The 23080-nt window shown below is 35.5% G+C and overlaps 2 protein-coding genes and 3 non-coding genes across 8 annotated transcripts; 4 read left to right on the top strand and 1 right to left on the bottom strand.

The window, feature by feature from the left end:
• Positions 1–1186: 1186 nt before the first annotated feature.
• eno1b (enolase 1b, (alpha)) lies at positions 1187–8807 on the bottom strand. The gene is given in 12 exon segments (NM_200695.1): positions 1187–1554; positions 1649–1707; positions 1835–1943; positions 4393–4594; positions 4678–4875; positions 4952–5174; positions 6279–6412; positions 6784–6853; positions 6966–7024; positions 7663–7758; positions 7889–7987; positions 8734–8807. Coding segments are annotated over 11 exon segments (1302 nt in total). The 5' UTR covers positions 7974–7987; positions 8734–8807; the 3' UTR covers positions 1187–1487.
• ppil1 (peptidylprolyl isomerase (cyclophilin)-like 1) lies at positions 8609–22807 on the top strand. 4 transcript variants are annotated; one of them, XM_073953026.1, is made up of 9 exons: positions 8609–9371; positions 9899–9990; positions 10210–10330; positions 12520–12885; positions 13004–13167; positions 18760–18817; positions 20265–20419; positions 20643–20711; positions 22504–22807. In XM_073953026.1, exons 6-9 carry the CDS (start codon positions 18762–18764, stop codon positions 22722–22724), a joined length of 501 nt encoding a protein of 166 aa, XP_073809127.1. In that variant the 5' UTR covers positions 8609–9371; positions 9899–9990; positions 10210–10330; positions 12520–12885; positions 13004–13167; positions 18760–18761; the 3' UTR covers positions 22725–22807. The 4 variants fall into 4 exon arrangements, with proteins under 4 accessions (XP_073809127.1, XP_073809128.1, NP_001410632.1 ...); XM_073953027.1 differs by lacking the exons at positions 8609–9371; positions 9899–9990; positions 10210–10330 and having other exon boundaries at positions 11135–12885; NM_001423703.1 differs by lacking the exons at positions 8609–9371; positions 9899–9990; positions 10210–10330; positions 12520–12885 and having other exon boundaries at positions 12923–13167.
• mir200c (microRNA 200c) lies at positions 14307–14391 on the top strand. The gene has a single exon (NR_030113.1). It is a non-coding gene; the product is annotated as a microRNA 200c (primary transcript).
• On the top strand, positions 14510–14592 carry mir141 (microRNA 141). Its single transcript, NR_030089.1, has one exon. It is a non-coding gene; the product is annotated as a microRNA 141 (primary transcript).
• On the top strand, positions 17357–17466 carry mir429b (microRNA 429b). Its single transcript, NR_030649.1, has one exon. It is a non-coding gene; the product is annotated as a microRNA 429b (primary transcript).
• Positions 22808–23080: the final 273 nt, after the last annotated feature.

Here is a 23080-nt window from a genome sequence, read left to right as displayed (position 1 = left end):
ACTATTAAATTGAAAGCATCTTTAATTCTAGTAATTATAATAATGGTATTTTCAATAATACGTATTGATTAGATGTATATTTATTTTCTGTAATTATTATTATTATTATTAGTAGTAGTAGTAGTAATATAGAATATTACAAGTATTATTTGAAAAAAATTATTCATTCATTCATTCCTTCAGCTTAGTCCTTTTATTCATTAGGATTCGCCACAGCGGAATAAGCCGTCAACTTATCCAGCATATGTTTTACACAGCCGATGACCTTCCAGGCACGATCCAGTACTGGTAAACATCTATACACACTCCTTCAGACTCATACACTACAGCCAATTTAGTTTATTCAATTCACCTATAGCGCATGTCTTTGGACTGTGGCGGAAATCGAAGCACCCAAAGGAAACCCACATGAACATAGGGAGAACATGCAAACTCCACACAGAAATGCCAACTGAACCAGCTGGGACTCTAACCAGCAACCTTCATGCTGTGAGGTGACAATGCTAACTACTGTGCCACTGTACTTAATTATTGCTAGTTATAACCGTAATTAATATTTATAACAATTAACTGTTGTTTGGGCATCACGGTGGGTAGCACAATCGCCTCACAGCAAATAGGTTGAGTCAGTTTGCATTTCTTTGTGGAGTTTGCATGTTCTCTCCATGTTGGTGTGGGTTTCCTCCGGGTGCTCCGGTTTCCCCCACAGTCCAAAGACATGAGCTATAGGTGAATTGAATACGCTAAATTGGTCGTAGTGTATGTGTGTGAATGGGAGAGTGTATGGTTGTTTCCCAGTGTTTGGTTGTGGCTGGAAGGATATCCGCTGTGTAAAAAACCTATGCCTTGATAAGTTGGTGGTTCATTCAGCTGTGGCAAGCCTTGATTAATAAAGGGACTGAGCAGAAAATAAAATGAATGAATGTACTGTTATTAATTTTCATATTGTTTATTTAATAATCATTATATCCTAAATATGGAAAAGCAATATGCAGCTGTAATCGTGTCATGATCTGGAATTACTCAACCAATCCAAATCAAGCCTTTTAACACTCCTGTGGTGTAAAAAATTAACCCATCATAACTAAAACACTGGTGTTTTGCCTGCACAAGACAAGCTCAAACCTGTCAGATACAAGCAAAGCAGAGACCCCTTAAATTATAACGCTACCCAAAAGTCTCTCACTAGTTGAGGTGATGTTTTTATTTTAACAGTATCCACTATTACAAGCACAGTCCTCAAAAATCTGCTACGCAGCATTTACAGGAAAACACTGTTTGCACTTTCTTTGCAATATAATCATCATGACACAAGTACACGTGACACTCATCCAAATGGTCACCCACATAACGATTATGATTCTTGTTTTAGTGTCCTTGATGATATGGTCTCAGCATCAACCCATTCTTTAATCATAAGTTAAAACATATACTATTAGTATATTTACTGGATGAGGTTAAATACTTCTAACTGTACTGTGGTGGTCTCAGTTCAGTGGATTTCTGAAGTTCTTCCCAGCAAAGCGAGCTTTCTCCCCCAGTTCCTCTTCAATTCTGTAAATGAAGAAAGCAGGTATGCAGAAGAAGTGAAATACTTATGCCCATTTATGACCGTGTTTGGTTAAGAATAATTTAACAGAAGTCTTACCTGAGGATCTGGTTGTACTTGGCCAGACGCTCTGAACGGCATGGGGCTCCTGTTTTAATCTAAATGCAAAAAATAAAATAAAATAAAATGAGACACATGCAAGCAGAAAGAGTAAAATTAGTTATTAATTGTGAAATAAAATCACAATTGTTGTGATAAACCTAAAATGTTTAAAGAATGTTGTACCTGTCCAGTGCACAGTCCCACAACAAGGTCTGCAATGAATGTGTCCTCGGTTTCCCCTGAGCGATGGCTCACCATCACTCCCCAGCCACTGGACTGAGCCATGTTACATCTGTGGAGTGAGATGGTACAAAAACGTTGTTAATTTTGTACTTTATCAAAAAGAGGATCGTTTTATTTTTGAAGGGATCATGAAGAAGAGATTTTTAAAAAATCTATTTGTACTGTATTACATTTTTTAAAGTTTAAAGCGACAGCTGTGTGCCCATTAATGTAAACGTCTGTGTTTTTACAGCCTACTTCCTTCTTAGATGGATGCTGATTTCATTAAGAGCAAAAGCGCAGTGATACTCAGTACATATCAAATGATCTATAATGACAAAGAAACTGTGAACAAATAATTTTAAAAGTTACTTCCAGTTGTGTGGTGTGACTCGTCTTATTTTTAAAGGGGTCATGAATTGATTTTTTTCTATCATTTGTACTGTATTAAATTTTCAATTAAAGTTCAAAAGTACAGCTGTGAGCCCACTAATGTAAACGTCTGTATTTTTTACAGGCTACATCCTTCATAGATGGATGATGATTTGATTCAGGGCAAAACGCTTAAGTTTAACTATTGAGTTTTAAACCACTAAATCCATTCAGCTGATCTCCTGATCTAGCGGGAGCACTTTTAGCTTAGCTTAGCTTAGCATAGATCAATGAATCAGATTAGACCATTAGAATTTCTATCAAAAAATTATAAAACAATTTCGATACTTTTCTTATTTAAAGCATGAGCTGTTATCTAGTTACCTAGCTGGGGACTAATTTCCGGCACTGCATAATGCCCTGCTATGCATCATATTTTAAAGTTCATTCTTTCAAAAAATCCAGCATTGCATTTTTTCCTAAATGTATACATCATATTTGAGAGAACAAAGGGTCAAGTTCCTACTGATGTGGTCTGGAACTTCATTATGTTAAATAAAATACATCCTCTGGTCAACTTTGATATGAGAAGGAAAGGGATAAAAAAGAGTGTGTTTTTACACAGTCTGCCACTGCACAGCTTCTTGCCGTCTTCTGAGAATCTTTATAGTTTGGTTTCTGTGTAGACCGGCAGCTAGCTCTCTGCAACTCTCACATGGTCGCCCACTGAAGCTAAGCAGGTACCTGTACCTGGTGAGTACCTTGATCGGGAGACCACATGGAAAAGCTAGGTGGCTCTGTGGCCGTTAAAAATCCCAGTATGCTAAATTTGCCCACTGGCCTCTGTCCATCATCTAACCATCCCCATATCATAATTGGCTTCATCACTGGAAGCCATATCACCCTGCAGCCCAAGACCGGTTACTCACTGAAGCTAAGCAGGGCTGAGCCTGGTCAGAACCAAGATAGGGGACCACAAGGGAAAACTAGATTGCTGTTGGAAGTGGTGTCAGAGAGGCCAGCAGAGGGCACTCAACCTGCAGTCTGCGTGAGTCCTAATGGCCTATTAAAAGTAAAGGGGACAGTATACAGCCAGTGGGCTCTGTCTTTCGGATGAGACATTAACCCGAGCTCCTGACTATCTGTGGTCATTAAAAATACCATAGCACTACCCTTAAACAGTAGGGGTATAACCCTGGTGTCCTAGTCAAAGTCCCTCCATCTGCCCACACCAATCATGGCCTCCCACTCATCAACATCCACTGAATTGGCTCCATCACTGTCTCTCCACTTCCTCAATAGCTGGTGTTTGGTGAGTGCACTGGCGCCGTTGGCCTGTGGATGCTGCACACTTGTGGGGGTGTGGAGAGACCCCCCTCATGATTGTGAAGCGTTTTGGGTGTATGGCCATACACAATAAGTGCGCTATATAAATACACATTACATTACACTCTGTCTCCTCTACATCAATCAGCTGGTGTGTGGTATGCGGCTGGCGCAATATGGCCGCAGATTCCCCCCAATGTGTAAAGCGCTTTGAGTGTTCAGAAAGGCGCAATATAAATGTAAGGAATTATTATTATTATTATTAAAGACATGCATTTGCTCCTCAATAATCATCTACTGCAGGGGTCACCAATCCTGGTCCTGGAGGGCCGGTGTCCCTGCAGGGTTTAGCTCCAACTTGCCTCAACACACCTGCCTGGATGTTTTAAGTATACCTAGTGAGAGCATGATTAGCTTGTTTAGGTGTGTTTGATTAGGGTTGGAGCTAAAATCTGCAGGACACCGGCCCTCCAGGACCGAGATTGGTGACCCCTGATCTACTGCATGCATAAATCAGTGGACAAAGCTACACAAGCAGTGATGAAGTAGCAGGCATCGAACTTCTGTGGATGCAGAATTTAGCCACACTATTACACCAAAGTGGCACATTCATAAGCTGACATAATGCCAAACTGGTTTTAATATAAGCTGTTTTTAGACTAATGAGAAAACACTGAATTCTGAAACTCACAGGATGTTTTTATAATACAATGATCTATTATATGTCAAAATGGTCAATGCAATTTTAATTTACATGACACCTTTAATACAGTAAATTTTGGGAATCTTTGTACAAACGTAGGATCTTATTTTGAACTTACGCCTGCAGAGACTCTGTCACAGTACCAATCTGGTTAACTTTGAGCAACAGGCAGTTGCAAGCCTCGTTCTCCACTGCAGTAGCTATGCGCTTGGGATTGGTAACAGTGAGATCATCTCCCACCACCTGAATTTCTGTGCTGTTGGTGAAATTGGTCCAGGCCTCCCAGTCATCTTGATCAAAGGGATCCTCAATAGAGACCACTGGAACGGTGGTTAAAAAATTATTCACACCTCTACGTTAGTGCTTAAGAAACAACGGAAAAGAGCAAACAACTGTTGGATACCTGGATAATCCTCTATGAAACTCTTGTAAAGGTCAGCAAGCTCATCGGGGCTGATGTATCGATCGGGGTCATCGGGAGACTTAAAGTCCAAGTCGTACTGTCCGTCACGATAGAATTCAGATGCTGCCACATCCATCCCTATCACAACTTCATCAGTGTATCCAGCTTTACTGATGGCATTCTTCAGCAGCTCTAGAGCTATTATTGACATACAGATAATATATTAATAAGTCATCTTAGCTAGATAAGTCTTGATTCTAGATTTTTTTAATACCTTCTTTGTTCTCAAGAATGTTTGGTGCAAATCCTCCCTCGTCACCAACATTGGTGGCATCCTGGCCATATTTCTGCTTAATAACGTTCTTCAGATTGTGGTACACCTCTGCACCAATGCGCATGGCTTCCTTAAAGCTGCTGGCCCCGACCGGCAGAATCATGAACTCCTGCATGGCCAATTTATTGCCAGCATGAGAGCCGCCATTGATCACATTAAAGGCCTTTGGAAAGAACAATGTAAAATGCAAAACTGATTGAAAGGATAAAAACATTAAAAACCATCATTTGGTGTTAAAACTGTACAATAAAGTTGTGTTAATGTATTTACTAGAGTGAACAAACGATGAACAATACATTTATTAAAGTATTTATTAATCTTGGTTAATGTTAGTTAAAAGAAATAATGTTGTTCATTGGTGGCTCACGTTAACTCACAGTGCATTAATTGTTAACAAGCATAAATATGGATTTTAATAATGCATTTGTAATGTTGAACTATGATTAACAAATGCTATACTATAAGTATTGTTCATTATTAGTTCATGCTACATTAACTAATGTTGATTACTTCAACGTTATTGTAAACTGTGACCCATTATTTGTAGATCAAACAAGCAAACAAGAAAAATATCTTATTAATGTCTGCTTTCAAATACCCTCAAGGTCTCTTTAATCTCTTTGAGGCCAAACACACCATAAAAATATCCAGTGAGCATCACTTATGAAGGTGAAAATGCTGCACTGATGCCAGAGGTCAGAGGGAAATATCCAGGCTGGTTTGAGTTGATGGAATGGCAACAGTAACTCAAATAACCACTCGTCAAAATTGAGGTCTACCGAACAGTATTTCTGAATGCACAAGACATTAAAACTTGAAGCAGATGAGATACAGCAGCAAAAGACCACACCAGTGCTACTCCTGTAAACTGAAAACTAAGGCTGATTTTTAAGCCATCTTCTAGTCTAATTATCCATTTCTGCAGTGCCATTCGGATGGTAGGGTCAGAATTTGGCATAAACAACATAAAAGCATAAATCCATCCAGCCCAATCATTACCAGTTCAGGCTGCTGATGGTGGACTGGTGTGGATGATGTTTTCTTGGGACACTTTGAACCCTTAGTACCAAATTAGCATCCATAGTGTACCCTAAAGATTATTTATAGCTCTTTTTTAAATAAATTCCGAGAATAATTAATGTAGTTATAAAGTCTTAATGGAGTCCAATTCCTAATAAAGTGGCATGTGAGTGTATTCCTGGGCTACATTTACAGTCTCACAACACTTTTCCTTACTGTAGAATTTCAAACACAAGAGTGTTCTCACCGGCACAGGCAGAATGACCTCTGGGTTTCCAGCAAGGTCAGCAATGTGACGGTACAGAGGAACACCTTTCTCCGCAGCTCCTGCCTTACACGCCGCCAGGGACACACCCAGGATGGCATTGGCACCAAATCGGGCTGTTGTTTGAAACAGAAACAGGAATTAAAGGACTATGACTACACACAATCATATTACCCGCCACAATATTTACAAATGCTCACAGGCTTATTTACTCTACCATTTATGTACACTACAGTTAAAAATGTTGGAATCAATAGTGTGATTGTAGAAATTGTTATTTACTGGAAGGCTGTATTTATTTATTTTTTTAAAGGGATATGCATAAAATGCACAGGGACAGATTTACAATGCTTTCTATGTACAATTCTAGCCTTACATTTCTGAGTGGTAGTGTAAACTACATGGTAGTACAACTGTTGAGAAAATCTTAATGTAGAGCACAATTTAATATGTTGTTAAAAGTGTAAATGTAAATATTTGGATTTACACTTATTCTCAGTTCCGTCCAGTTCCAGCATGAACTGGTCAATCTTTTCTTGCTCAACAACAGGAATTCCCTAAGTGAAAGAGAAAGAGCAAAAAGTGAAAACAAATCATTATCAACCAATCAAACTTACATTTATAAAACAGATTCTATATGATTTTAATATTAATATCTGAAATACTAACCTGGCCAATGAGAGCAGGTGCAATATGTTGGTTCACATTCTCAACAGCCTTTGATACACCTAGATTACAGAAAAGTACAGCAGATATGAGGAATAAAGGCATATGCATATTTTAATTGCGGATTGACTGTTAGTGCAATTGGATACATGCCATCTCTGAATTCATTCGATTGGTTTATGTGCAGTCACAACGCTAACGATCAGATATTTATTTAATTTGTTAACATTTGTTACACCAATCAGGCAAGTGTTTTTAACAAAAAACTGTTCATAAGAAATTTAATCCATGCAAACATTGTGCACTAAATAATATTGCAGTACAACAATAAAGACTTTTGCTCATTTAAAACCACATGCATTTCAGAAAGTACACCTTTTTCATATTAGTTCACAAATTACCAATCAGATAAATCTGCCATGCCAATTCAAATTGATAAAACAAAAATAAAAATGAGTTCTTACTTGTTCATTAAGCTGTTAACATAATGCTGAACCCAGTTATTAACCTGTTCATTCTCAATAGAGAAATAAAACACAGCTGGGAATAGAGAAACAGTCCCTTGTGTTCAGTAAACAAAATCTAGCTTGACAACTCGTCTTTTATTTCCAAAACATTACCAATAAATTCAGTAAGACTCAATGAAACTTGATTTCTCATGTACACTGAATTCATTAAAGAAATGCAAAAGGAAAGTTACCTTTGCCCAGGTAGCGGGACTTATCATTGTCTCTGAGCTCCAGCGCTTCATAGATCCCAGTAGAAGCTCCACTGGGGACAGCAGCTCGAAACAGACCTGTTAGAAAGCAGATGAGTTTTCTTTGCATGTCAGCAAATTAAACGATCTTCAATATCTTCAACTGAATTGAAAATGATTTTCATCTTAATCTAGTGTTTGGTTTTTAAAGAGACATCAGGAGAATCACCTCTTTCTGTGTAGAGGTCCACCTCCACAGTGGGGTTGCCCCTAGAATCAAAAATCTCACGAGCGTGTATCTTCAGAATAGACATCTTTCTTTAAAAATCTAATTGATAAAAAGATAGATTATAAAAACAAAGGGAACAGTTTCTGGTGAATGTGAATGACTACACATCACAAGGAGATTTCAAAGGAAGTACGCCATCTGCCTTACAGTAATGCCATTGACCTACAGGGTCACTTTCTCAAATCCTCTTGCCTGCTAATAAGCCTAATACTAGCTGAAAAGGAACATCTGTATTGGTAAAATTATACCCAATTCAAAAGAGATTAATAGGTTTCCAACATGCACAATTTGTATTTGGGATTGTGATTTCCAATTGGGAATCACGGGAAGCTCAGGTCTAATTGGATTAGCAGCTGTCACAAAACAAAAAGCTTACTGAACTGGTCTAAGAGCTTTTTTTTAATGACGCTTTTATTTTCGCATGAGCATATATAAACATAACAATATGTGCAACTACAATTTGTTCAATGCCAATAACCAGTCTCATTCATTTCCTTTCCTGGAATCGGATTTCTCTCTCGTAAAGTTTGTTCTGCAAATATTTAATCTCATTACAGTGTGTGAATATGAGTGGGCGTGATGGAAAGCACGACTCATCACGGTCCTTCTCAATGTCACGTGCTTATTCACGATGACTCTCATCCAGCACACTTCATTAGTGTCTCACTCGAGAACTTAATGCTTTACCAAAATATCTAATATTAGCTGAGACTGAACAAGACTGAACAAAACATAAGAAGTCTAGAAAATTGTAAGCAGATAGGTAAAAATACAAAAATTCTTACCTTGGTGAAACGATATAAATTAACGACAGAATGAGTTGTCAAACTAACAGTTACAACCTGCGTCTGCAGTTGCGTGCTCACTCTCAGGAAAACTCGCCCACTGGGAAGACCGTAGAAAGGAGAAGATGGGAAGAACGGATACAGTCTTGAAACAAGTGTTAGTAAAGGGGCGTGGCTTCATGGATTGGAAGTTGATCTTATTTGGACGGATTTTACGTAATTTAAACTGCAACTCTTCTATTTTAACACGTAACTGGGTATCTTCGGTTTATTGGCTGATATCATTTCCATGACCATTATTTATAAATTAGTGCGCAGAATGCTGCCGACAAGGGACTGAGATATCACGTGTTACACGTGGCTATTCTCAATGCTGTTCAATCTTGACCAATCAATGTCGTTGATGTTTTATTAGTTTACGCTACCTTAATGTTACATTTAATAGCGATTGCTGTTGTTTATTTAAATTTGATGGCGTCTAAAAATCGCTGTAATTAGTAGATTTACTGTTATAAGAGTGATTACAATTATTAATTGTAAAAGTGTCTACAACTAGACAAAAACTTCCAGATATTTGAATGGAGATCAGTGGAGAATTCGGCTTTCTGAGCAGCCATGCGCTCTCTTGAGGAAAACAGGTTTGTTTCATGGGAAATAATGATTACATGGCAACATTTTTCCAGTGGTAAATTTGTTGTGAGTTCTCCAGCAATATTGAAAATTTTAGAGTCAGTTAGAAGAGTTAATCAGAGTTAATTTAAAATGGTTAAATGTTTGTTTAGTATTTAGACAGAATGTTAATATCTATAATAATTGGCCTCCATGGCAGGAAAATCAAATAGCCTACCATAGGAGATCGATTATTACAAGTTTCCAACATTTTTCAAAATAACGTCTTTTTTATTTTGTTGAACAGAAAATAAGAAACTTAGACAGGTTTGTGACAAGTGAAGAGTAAGTAAATGATGACAGAATAACAAACAACATTTTAACCATTATTGCCCAATTGTAATAAAGTTGTAGTTAATCAAAATGTTATCAAACAGTGGGGCGTATAATGCACAGTCCCGCTGGGCACATGCTCTGAAAGTGATGTAAATAATACGTCAAATATTAAATCTCCCATTTTAAAAGCATTAACATTTTATCATATTCTTGTCTGTAGGGGGAATGTGATGCAATGACAAGACGCACAATAGAGTGTTTGTGTGCTGGAGAATCCTGGCAACTCCTTCCCTTGGGCCAGTAATCCCTCAGGTCATTGCCCTTACCCTCCCTCTTTTCTATCCTTTTCTCTTTCCACCTTCTCCCTCTCACACTTTTTATAACTCACTGTTTTTTTCTTATACTTCCTAGAAATAGCCATGTTAGTTTAGATCAGTCACCAGTCTCACATATACAGGTGCATATTTTCCCTCATGCACAGTTTGTTTTGTGTGAAATGGTTGACAGCTGATTCTTTGCTGCTTCTTTCAGGTACAAGGTATCTCAGGAGGCCTTCCTGACAGCCAGCTGATCCCCATGTTTCTCCATCCTCTCGCCTCACAAATCAGACCCCAGAGATCTCATTAACAATCCACACAGGCTTGTGGATGTGGTGAGGCATTGACCTGTTGCCTGGGTTACAGTGCAGTCCCTGTGTCCCAGCATAAACTCCAGCTGAAGCTGGAAGTCTCAGATCCTTTGTTCTAACTCCATATTCTGAATTGTAATTTTAGAAAAAATAGGCAAAATGTACAGTAAATCTAGATTTTTACTGACTGAACAAGTTAAGCATCAAAATAGCATCAGAAACTAGCACAGTTATTTTAAACAATTATTACTTTATAGGGATCTTAAATACAAATAGATACAAAAACAAACAAACAAACAATAATCTTTTAAATCATTCACTAATTTGTAAATTAGGATGATGCTTTAACCAATAACTCTTTATATTTAGGAGCTGATTACCAATAAGTACAAATAGTTCAATATTTTTTTCTGAGCCTGACTACAAAAAGTAAACAATACAGCACAAAGTTGATTTTTCTGAAATAATGTAGCTGTAGGGAACAAGAAAGCAGCAAGGAAACATCTAGATCTTTCTTTTCCCAAAATTATTTGCAAAATGCAATTTTGAAGTCATTTTTTTCTACTGAAAAATACTCCCAAACTGTTGAAATCTTGTCGTACCTCTAGCTTTGTGCAGAAATAATTCATAATTTATCAGCTTATAATTAATATTCTTACAAAAATGACCAATATAGCCAGCAATATACTGTGTGTCACTATAATTTTGCTTCCTTTTTTGTAAGTATCCCATGCAAGTGATTCTTCCGCTCTCTGACACCTGTTTAGTGGGCCTGTCCTAAACAGACCTTGAGCACAAGCACTTCATTGTCCCAATGAAACCTTAAATATAGCTCCAAATACGAAACACTGGATTTTATAGGGCTTTTATGAAAGGCATAAGGAGTGGATCTTTATTTTTATAGTCAATAATCTGCCGGCAAAGATCCTTTTTCATATATTTTCCAGATTTAAGCTCACATTTGTTGAAATTGCAGGTGAGCAGTTTATTGTTTTCTTTTTACCTTTAAATTTTTAAGTTCTAAAAATCAGGTTCACATTGCAAGCTGAAATAAGTTAATACTATAATATAAATATTGTTAATATTGTATAATCATTCTTTGTTAAAAAACAACAACATAATTGATCTATTACGTTTTTGTTTTATGTGTTTGCACTAGAAATTAATCTTAATATTGTGGTAACACACTATAAAAATACTGGGTTTCACACAATTCCTTCACGTTATCCCAACACAAATCTATTAATATAACTTAATAATTTTCACAAATTTGAGTGGATTAAGCATAAAACAATTACATTGTCCCCCCCAAAATAACCCTAAGAATAGTGCTGGTTCAACCCATTTTAAATAAGTAGTTTGAACAAGCAACTAAAGTCATTTTTGAGTGTATACTGTAAAAATCGATAACTTAAACAAGTTAGTCAATCTGTTACCTTAAAAGTGACAAGTTGATTTTACTTCAAAAATGTAAGTAATGATGCTGTAACTGTAGGGTTCTCTATTTTTTTTTATATTACACACATAGTTAATTTACTTAAAAGTGTTAAGGCAATAGATTTACTCACTTTTTAAAGTAAAGTCAACTAAACAGTTTTTACAGTGTAGCACAGTTATATCCATTAGTTCCTGCATTAACTAAAATCCAGTGAAATGCATTTGTTGCAGCATTTATTATTCTCTTGTTATTAGTTAATAAATATACAACTGTTTACTGTTAGCTAAGTTACATTAAATAATATATATATATATATACACTGTAAAAAATGATGGGTTTCAGACAATTCCTTCATGTTGTCTAAACACAAACTGATTAAGTGAACTTAATTGTTTTTAAATTTTAAGTGGATTGAACATAAAACAAGGAAGTTGTCCCTCCAAAAACTCAAAATTGTGTTGATTCAGCTCATTTTAAACAAGCAGATTGAACAAGTAGCAAAAACAGTTTTTGATTGTATTATTAAAATCAAACATTGCATTGGTGTTTGAAATTAACATAACCTAAAAATAATACACATTTTTAAAATATTTTTTTAAGTATGTAAATCAATGGATGTATCAACTGATGCTAACAATGGAATCTTATTGGAAAGTGTTAATATATATTTTTATTTTAAATTTGTATGGTCAAATGAGTAAATAACGTTGAGTAAAAATTCAGTTAGGCCTTGTGTTTAATTTCAGCTATTTTCATATTGTGTGTTCATCACCAGGAGGAGTTTATTTTCAGTGTAAACAATGCACAGAGTATAATCAGAGGATCTCACAGAGGACATATTTACAACTTACCAAATGCGTTTCAAAACTCTTATCTAATGATGAACAATAGAGAGAGAAAAAGTAAGCCTGAACAGCAAGATAGAGGTTTATTCTTGCCTGTTGCCCTAAAGTCTGACCCAGAACAAGAGACAGCGCAAGTGAGGCGTGGTCTTTTTGAAGGTTAAAAGCTTGTGTACTCAGAAACCCAGAGGCACTTCAACACCAAACCAGCCAATCAAAGAGCACAAGACACACCTACGCATAGAAGCAGGACAGGGATTGGCCACAACGTAAAAATGACACCTGGGCAGGGCTCCAAGGTATACCTGAAAACCTAGATGTTTTGTAGGAGCAGTTTCTTCGCTTCAGGAGCTTTAGGAGATTGTGTTTCTCCTCATGCTCGAGACTCCATTACTCTTGCCCTTGTGTCTTCATCAGGCATCTTCAGACTGGTTTGAGAGGTATGGCCCTGCATGGAAGAAGCAACATTTAACAAGTGGAAGGAGCAGGAAGTGATCTACATCTGCTGAAGCGACACTGCGACACAATGGCATCTCTTGTCCATGACTTCACACTGAACGACTGCAACTGGAACTGAAAGGGTAACTAATATTTTTTTATTTGAAAACATTTCAACTAAATAATACTTATTCATTGCTATTAAGTGGTTTTATAATTTTGTTGTTGTTTACATGCAATGCTAATGTTATATGATAAAATAAATACATACAGATTTCTTTAATTTTTTTTTTTTATAAAATTGATGTATTTTAGTATGAAATTTGAAAGAGATTTGTTAAAATAGTGGCAAATAAGTGCACAGGATGTGAACTTTCACTTCCGTAATTTGTCAAACCTGTTTGTTCAGTTTAAAACAAAGGGGTATGAAGTAGAATATGCAAAGCATTTACAGAAATGACATTAAATAATTCAGTAATTACTTTTTAACTCTATTAAACAAAGGTGTAGTTTATTGTTAAGCCTATAATAGACTTCCTACACCTAAAACAATTGTTTAGGTTTAAAACATTGATGAATGTTTACTTTGATTGTCTCATAATCAACATTTTTTCTTCCTTATCTTGAAAAAAACTCAAGTAAGAATATAAAAAAATATGCCTCATTCAAATAACATTTTGGCGCTAACATAAACAGACTCATTTACTTTGGTTTCAGTAGTAAGCGAGTTATCTAATCCAATCTTATCTAATCTACAGGTGAAGGGTCAGTCAGGTGCACACTCAGGTATAGGTGACAAAGATCAGCCATTTTGATTAGCATGACTAGGCGCTTTCCTTACCACCTACGTTGAGTGTCTGCAGTGGGATTCAGAGGCTGTAGACACAATTTTGTTTTGATGATGGTGCGACCAATTAGCTTAACTCTCCTAGGTCATGGAGACGTCTCAAAGGTCACAGTTGTCATGGAAGCAGGCCAGGGCGTACACCTAAGAAACAGACGTCTGTGGTTACAATGTTTTTATCCATTCTAATAATAGCTGCCAGCAAAAATGATTCAGAAGCATAGTGAAACTGGAAGTGGTCCAGTGCGAGGTAATATGCAAAATAAGTGCAGTTTGAAGGAAATATATAAAGCTGTAAAACAGGACCGGCCGGGAAAATAGATAATCATTAACAAGCGCCTTGCTAAAGTACACTAGCTTTCATTTTATAATGACAAACAATATGGAAATTATCCACAATATACCATCAATCAAAACAGATCATTTGGGAACGGACAATGGATGCCTGGCTCCATCTTACAAGGCAGTTTTGGATGTTATATCTTCTCTAATACTGCCTGGTAATGATGCAGATGGTCATCTAGAGGCAACTTTGCATCTGGGTGTGGACATGCTGACTATGCAAATATGCATACAAATGGAAAATATGCCATGGTGAAATGTGTTCTCAGGTCCTGTGATGCTGAAGGAGTTCATTCATTGTCTCTAGGGTACATCTTACCTGACAGTGCTTGGCTGTTCACTGATGTTCTAACACTGTCTGGTAACGATGCACTCTGGTGACTCAATAAACCATTATGATATGAGAAAACAAATAAAATTCTTTCAAAGAACTAGCAAATGTGGCATAGTTTGGTCTTTTAAACAAATTGTTTTAAAACTGCATTAAGACTGCTTGATTGAAATAATGTAGTCAAGTAAAATAACGAAGAAAATACTCTTTGGTGGTTCCATGAAGACCCTTTATCATCTAAACATCCATAAACTGAGGAAAAAGTTCTTTAGGATATTGAAATGTTCTCTATAACAAGAGAAAACATATGACACATTGACATACAGGATTACAATTTTAAACCCTAATAAAACTCTAAAAAAACAGTAACACATACATACACATTACTTTCCTTATACTCAAAAAATCATTGTTCAAACTACTTAGGTAAAAATAAGTTGAAACAACACAATTCTTTAATTTTTATGAGTGACGACTTAATTATTTTATGTCCAATCCACTTAAACAAAACAATTAAGTTAACTTAATCGATTTGTGTTGGGACAACGTGAAGGAAATGTGTGGATCCCCTGCATTTAATTTAGTTACCTATTTTAAAAAACCTGATTGAGAAATAATTTTAAGGAGCACAAAATGGCTCTTCTGTGATCCCACTGCAAAAACTTTATATTGAATCCCTAATTTTTGTGTGTGTATGTGTGTTTGTGTGTGTATAAATATAGATTCTCCCCCTTAGCCTTCAGTTCTAAACTCCACCCTGTTGTGTCCAATGGTCTTCATAATTGCCACAAAAGCAATTCCTCCACACTCACACACCCTCTAATGTGTGACGTGCCAGTCAATGATCAGTTCATCCTTCTTTTCTTGTCACTTATTGTGTAGATGACACCTGAGATCTGTGTGACAAACACTAATTGAACTGCGCCTACACAGTTCGTCTTTCCTGTTCGCTGTGCTGGAGGAGGAAGTAATGCCAGTCGGTAAAATATTAAAATGACTGGTAGACATGCGGCTCTCATGTTAGTGATTTGACACTTATATTACAGGTCTATGTGTTGTCTGATGGAATGTGCAAAGAAAATTCACATTTTAAAAGAGATTTGATTTACTTCAAAATGAAAAGTCATTATTTGCTCACTTTCAACTTGATCTCAACCCCATTTGAGTTTTTTTGCTTTTTTCCAATACATGTTTACGGTCTCATTTTAGTGTAAACTAGCCATTTAAATGATAAAGAAGAAACCGACTGTCAGCTCATTTGAACATTTTTGTTTTTTATGAATAAATATGTGCCACCAATAAAAATGTTTGTTTTTGGAAGATGGAAATAATGTTATTTTCTTCTCGTTAAATAATTTAGGGATGTGTTGGTCGTTCTGTCATCATTTAATCACATACAAACCTACATGACACAAACAAACCCAGCAACCTTTTTTTTGTTTTCAGAAGATGTCTGATAGATGCCTTATAGACGTCTAAACATGGTCGTCTTGCCTAAAACAAGGCTAAATTTGGGCTGTTTGTCAAAATCTAATAGATGTCCAATAGATGTCTAAAAGACGTCTAAACATTGTTGTCTTGGCTAAAACAAAGCTAAACTTGGGCTGTTAGTCTAAATCTAATAGATATCTAATAGATTTCTAATAGTCATCTTAACATAGTCGTCTTGGCTAAAACAAAGCTAAATTTGGGCTGTTAGTCTAAATCTAATAGACGTCTAATAGATCTCTTAACATAGTCGTCTTAGCTAAAACAATGCTACATTTAGTCTGTTAGTCAAAATCTAATAGATGTCTAATAAATGTCTAATAGACGTCTAAACATAGTCGTCTTGGCTAAAACAAAGCTAAATTTGGGCTGTTGGTCAAAATCTAATAGACGTCTAATAGATGTCTAAACATAGTCATCTTAGCTAAAACAATGCTACATTTAGTCTGTTAGTCAAAATCTAATAGATGTCTAATAAATGTCTAATAGACGTCTAAACATAGTCGTCTTGGCTAAAACAAAGCTAAATTTGGGCTGTTAGTCTAAATCTAATAGACGTCTAATAGATCTCTTAACATAGTCGTCTTAGCTAAAACAATGCTACATTTAGTCTGTTAGTCAAAATCTAATAGATGTCTAATAAATGTCTAATAGACGTCTAAACATAGTCGTCTTGGCTAAAACAAAGCTAAATTTGGGCTGTTGGTCAAAATCTAATAGACGTCTAATAGATGTCTAAACATAGTCATCTTAGCTAAAACAATGCTACATTTAGTCTGTTAGTCAAAATCTAATAGATGTCTAATAAATGTCTAATAGATGTCTAATAGATGTCTAATAGATATCTAATAGATTTCTAATAGACGTCTAAACATAGTCGTCTTGGCTAAAACAAAGCTAAATTTGGTCTGTTAGTCGAAATCTAACAGATGTCTAATAGACGTCTAAAAATAGGCCAAAACTAGACTAGTTATCAAGTGAACAGAAATGAATGACTACACATATAAAGTCTGCCTAATCTGTCTATTTGACGACTAGCCTAGTTTTTGGCCTATTCTTGGATGTCTATTAGATTTTCGCTGACAGCCCAAATTTAGTCTTGTTTTTGCCAAGACCAAAAAGACGAAATGCATCTCAAAAAGACATTTGCTGCTTGTGAAATATTCATAAACTCTACCATAAGTCTTTGCTTGCACCTTATCCTTTACTAACAGTTTCTTCCCAGATCTATTTCCTGAAATAACAAATATCCACTTTAATGACGTCATTTCCTCATGTCTGCTTTCATCTCTTCTACAGTCACATGACATCTGATTTTCCCTCTGCCTCTATACTGCAGTAAAATCCTCTGATTTGTGTCTTACCAGGCAAGTTTAGATGTTGATACTGTGTCTAATACTGCCTGGTAATGCCATCAATCACTGGGAATTTGATCGCCATTTTCCCCTTTCACTCTGTACCTGCACTGTCACAATGGAACAGTTTTGATTAATAACTTGCATTCAGAGTTTTGATTTAGTCTTGTGATGTATATATTAAAGAATAAGCATGTCATATTGCTTAATAAGATTCTTATACTTTCCATAAATGCAGGACATGGACTGTACATGTATCCAGTTTTGTAATCAACAAATGCAATAAAGCACAATTATATTCAAAAAACATTTTTGACTTTGTGTGTTGGTTTGAAACAATGATCATCATAAACTTTGTAGTGAGTATATAATAACAAGTTCCCTTTTTTTTCTTTATTTGTAGACATTAAAAATTAAATATTTGGATTTTTATGCCAGTTTCTTTCTTTCTTCTGTAATGAACAGCTTTAAATAATTAAACAAGAAGCTTGCAGACAGAACTGGTGGCTACTTAAAAAAAAAAATATATATATATATATATATATATATATATAGTATATCATATATAATATATAATATCATATTATATTTTATTATATTGGATTATATTATATTATTCATTCATTTTCCTTCAGCTTTATACATTTTTTGGCTTGTACTTATTAACATTTATTATTTTTAGCTTAGTTCTTTATTTATCAGGGGTTGCCACAGTGGAATAAATCGGCAAAAATTCCAGCATATGTTTTATGCAGTGGGTGCCCTTTCAGCTGCAACCCAGTATTGGAAAATATATTAAATTATATTATATTATATTATATTATATTATATTATATTATATTATATTATATTGCGACACTGTGGCTGAGTGGCACTGTAGCCTCACAGCAAGAAGGTCGCTGATTTAAGTCCTGGCTGGGTAAGTTGGCATTTGGGTGTGAAGTTTGCATGTTCTCCCCGTGTTCGCATAAGTTTCTTCCAGTATTTGCTCCGCGTTCCCCCAAGACATGTGGTATAGGTGAAATTTATAAACAAAATATGCCTAGTGTATGTGGGTGTTTCCAAGTACAGGGTTGCAGCTGGAAGGGCATCCGCTGTGTAAAAAATATACTGGATAAGTTGGCGGTTCATTCCGCTGTGACGACCCCTGCTGAATAAACAGACCAAACCAAAACAAAGTTAATGAATGATTGTATTATTCAGACAAAATGTCTTATCATCCAGTCCGCTAGATGGCAGCATTTACATCATGTGGTTGTGATTATTTACATTATAAACGAGTAAGCCAGACGGGACTGCTGCTTCCTCATCACGCTTTGCGGCACAATTCAAAATCAAAAGTAATATATTTAGACGTATATTTGTTAAATTGCAGATATGGCTGGAATACCGCCGGATTCATGGCAACCTCCTACTGTTTCGCTGGACACAACGTAAGTCGCAATGTGAATATTCGTTTTTAAATGAATTAGCCACGACTTCATAAGACGTTCACTTCACAATAAAAGTAAATCTGTGGTCATTCTTTTAACACTTTCATTGGTTTTAAATGCAAATAAAGGTTAATATTTGTCGCATGTTTGTTTAAAGTTGAAGTTTTGTTGAAGATTTTAATTTAACACCTGATAAAATAAAACACGTGTTTTTTGTGCTCGATAAAACTGCCTATCAGAAGGTGTAACGAATAAGTAGCCTAAGTTACTATATCTAAAAAACAGGGACAAATATCTTATTAATACTAGAATATATAAAATAAAAGTACCTAATAAATAAGTACTAGTATCTACTTGATTAGGAATATTAATAGGTAAGTTACTACTAGTACCTGAAAAGTATTTACTAGTCAAAACGCTGAATAGTTGATCTTAACGACAGACAGTTCACTATAGAAACCCATGGAAATTTTGTTAGTCGTATGAAATAGTAACTGGTCACAGTTTTTCTTCAAGTTAATGAATAAGTATTAGTTTTTAAAGTTATTTTTTCTTTGTTTTTTAACACCTAAACATAAGCAATATTAACCAACAAACAATATAGTATATAATAATTAATATAAATATAATAATAGTATATAAATATACTTAAACTATCTAAGGTACTAGCACTTAAAAGAAAAAAAATGTAGTAACTGTTAAATAAGTACTAAGTTGTATCTACTAATGCATTAATAATAATAATAAGAACTACAGTATATTTTCATTAAGATCACAGACTGAATACTTTTTTGTAATTTGGAGTAAATGGATTTAGTATATTTCACCAATATGCCAAAACTTTCTTGAATTGTAACTTTCAAATGTAATATTATGTTAAAATAAGTATCTTTTCTTCTTTAAAGAAAATCTTTTAAAGGATTTGTAGCTCCCCATGTTTTACTGTTTATAGTTCTTGTTACAGATACATACAAATACATAGCATATACGAGATCTGTAAGTCTCTGTATGAAAGATTATGTAAGTAATATATGTATTTTCTTTTGAAAACTCTAAAAAATAAAATAAAAAGAACTACAGTATATAAAAGAGTTACTCACATCTGGATTAATACTAGTGAAAACTAGTATAGTTTAAAGAGTATTTGATCTTAATGAAAGTTGCCTATAGAAGCCAATGGGAAAACTTTTCAGTATGTTAGTAGCAACAATAATAGTTACCAGTCACTGTTGAAATAAGTACTTTTATCTAATAACTAAATAATAACATTTTAAGTTTGTTTTAGTACAAAAATAAGCACTAGTAAAAATGTGTACTATAGTGCTTTTAAAGAAAAAATACTACTAGCTTTAAAAGAAATGTTGTATGTAAAAATGGCTTGCCGTAGTTAGTCAGCTATGAAAGATATAAGAGTAATTTAACATTGATTCCTTTTCTTCCGTTTCAGGATGGGAACTATTGTGCTTGAGCTGTACTGGAATCATGCGCCAAAAACATGCAAGAATTTCGCAGAGCTGGGCAGAAGAGGATATTACAACAGCACAAAGTTTCATCGAATTATTAAAGACTTCATGGTTCAAGGAGGCGATCCAACAGGCACAGGTGAGCATTTGAAAACAGCATTACTCCGCATTCAACATTTCATTTGAAAATACTGTAAGATGAATCACTTACGCTGATACAGTAATTGCTGAAAAGTCAAATTAAACATGCATGTTTCTAGGAAAAGTGTAAAAAATATTAGCAATGTTACCATTAGTACAACAGCAGATGAATTTAATGTTACTTATTGTTAATGTTATTCATATTCAATGCATTCCTGCAGGTCGTGGTGGTGCATCAATATATGGCAAGCAGTTTGAGGATGAATTTCATCCAGAGTTGAAATTTACAGGTAAGAATTATTACAGATCATGTTAAATGTAAGCGTATTATCGGGCATTCTGTGTATCTTCAGTTTTTTTTTTTTTTTTTTTTACAGTTAAACCCCTTTAATTTTCACTTTATTACAAATGAAAGTTTGTTATAAAACAATTTCTAAAACACATTTGATACATTTTGTTTTATACACCTGAACTTGTCTTGAAAAATATGTATTATTTGTATGTTGCATATCATTTAATAAAGTAATATATTAATCAAAGGGGTGTCACGGTGGCCTAGTGGGTAGCATGATCACCTCACAGCAACAAGGTTGCTGGTTCAAGCCTTGGCTGGGTCAGTTGGCATTTCTGTGTGGAGTTTGCTTGTTCTCCCAGTGATCGCGTGGGTTTCCTCTGGGTGCTTTGGTTTCCCCTACAAGCCCAAATACATGCGCTATAGGTGAATTGGGTAAGCTAAATTGTTCGTAGTGTATGTGTGTGAATGAGTGTGTATGGGTGTTTCCTAGTGTTGGGTTGAGGCTGGAAAGGCTTTCGCTGCGTAAAACGTGCAGTTGGCAGTTCATTCTGCCAGGGCGACCGCAGATTCATAAAGGGACTAAGCTGAAAAGAAAATGAATTAATAAATGAAAATATTAATCATTTAACAGTGACAATTTAGAGGAAGGCAGTAAAGGCCTTTACTTTAACCGGCTTTTACAGTTGAGGTCTTTTTTATTCTTATTGTCAAGAAATTAAATGGGGAATACACTGAAAAAATGTTTTCCAATATTCATTCATTCATTTTGCTTGGGCTTAGTCCCTTAATTCATCAGGGGTCACAATTCCAAGGACATGCGGTACAGGTGAGCTGGGTAGGCTAAATTGTCTGTAATGTATGTCTGTGAATGAATGTGTATGGATGTTTCCCAGAGATGGGTTGCAGTTGGAAGGGCATTCGCTGCGTAAAAAACATATGCTGGTTAAGTTGGTGGTTGATTCCTCTGTGGTGACCCCAGATTTATAAAGGGACTAAACCGAAAAGAAAATGAATGAATATATCTATAAACTGTAGAACTTGTCATGTTTCTGTGAAACGATTGTCCATAAACCATGATTCAAACATACTATATTAAAAAAACACACTTTTACATTTTAAATGTTTTGAATTTTAGGGTTTCTGCATCCAATTATTATTTTTTTATTCTAGGCTTTAATAAGTCTTACATTAATGGAAGTACCTATATGATAAAAAAGTATAAAGTATAAAAAAGTATAAAAATCCCATGACACAGGACCAGGGGGGCCAAGTCCGAGCGCCCCCGGGCTCTGTGCTGGTTGGGAAACTTTTAAATTGAAACAAAAACAAACCATTACAATTGGCATAAGATTGTCAAGCAAAATTCGGGAGATTGCAACCTGCAGAACCTGGGATCTTTAAAAATAATAAATCCCATGGCACTTCTCGTAAAGAGTCGGGGTGTAACCCCAATGTCTTGGCCAAATTCCCTCCATCAGCCCTTACTCATCATGGCCTTCCAGTCATCATTATCCATCAAAGTGGCTCTATCACTGTCTCTTCACTGCACCTATAGTCAGTGTGTGGTAAGCAAACTAGCACCGTTGTCCTTTGCCTGCCATCCCATCATTCAAGTGGATGCTGCACACTGGTGGTGGTGAGAGACCCCCACCCATGGATGTGAAGCAATTTTACATTACATTACATTACGTGAATCTTTAAAGGCTTATGTATTTGAACTGTAAGCCATCTATAAAGTTTTTTAATGGGTATTTTTTAATAAATAATCTTATTTTTATTTTTTGTAGGTGCTGGAATTCTGGCTATGGCCAATGCAGGGCCGGATACAAACGGAAGCCAGTTCTTTCTCTCGTTGGCTCCCACACAATGGCTGGATGGGAAACACACTATATTTGGACGGGTCTGCCAGGGCATTGGTGTTCTTAATCGAATCGGCATGGTGGAAACCAACAGTCAGGACCGCCCTGTGGATGACATTAAAATCCTCAGAGTGAATCTGCCCAGCTAAGACGTTTGTGCTTGCACAATGTTTTACGCTTTATTTTTGTACAGCCATTTTATTACATTAAACGTTCGGAATTCTCAGAAAAATGTGCTCTCTTTATTTCACCAATACAAATCCACGGCCACAAGGTGGTGCTTTAGCTCTGAATTTTGGGTGCTTTATAAAAATGTCTTAATGTGTACATTCCTATATATTATCACAAATAACACACAGAAAGTGTTATACATGTTATTGTAGATGACGAATGATTTAAACACATTTACACTACATTAGAAGCTCACAGATTCTCACTTTTGATCAGAACTGAAAATATATTTGTAAAGTTTCTCAAAGTAGAGCAGACTCGCATCACAGCAAAA

This window comes from Danio rerio, chromosome 6, assembly GCF_049306965.1.
Source record: "Danio rerio strain Tuebingen ecotype United States chromosome 6, GRCz12tu, whole genome shotgun sequence".
In the NCBI taxonomy this organism is placed as follows: domain Eukaryota; kingdom Metazoa; phylum Chordata; class Actinopteri; order Cypriniformes; family Danionidae; genus Danio; species Danio rerio.
Note: the sequence above shows the minus strand (reverse complement) of the source record. Positions and strands in the feature narration are given on the sequence as shown.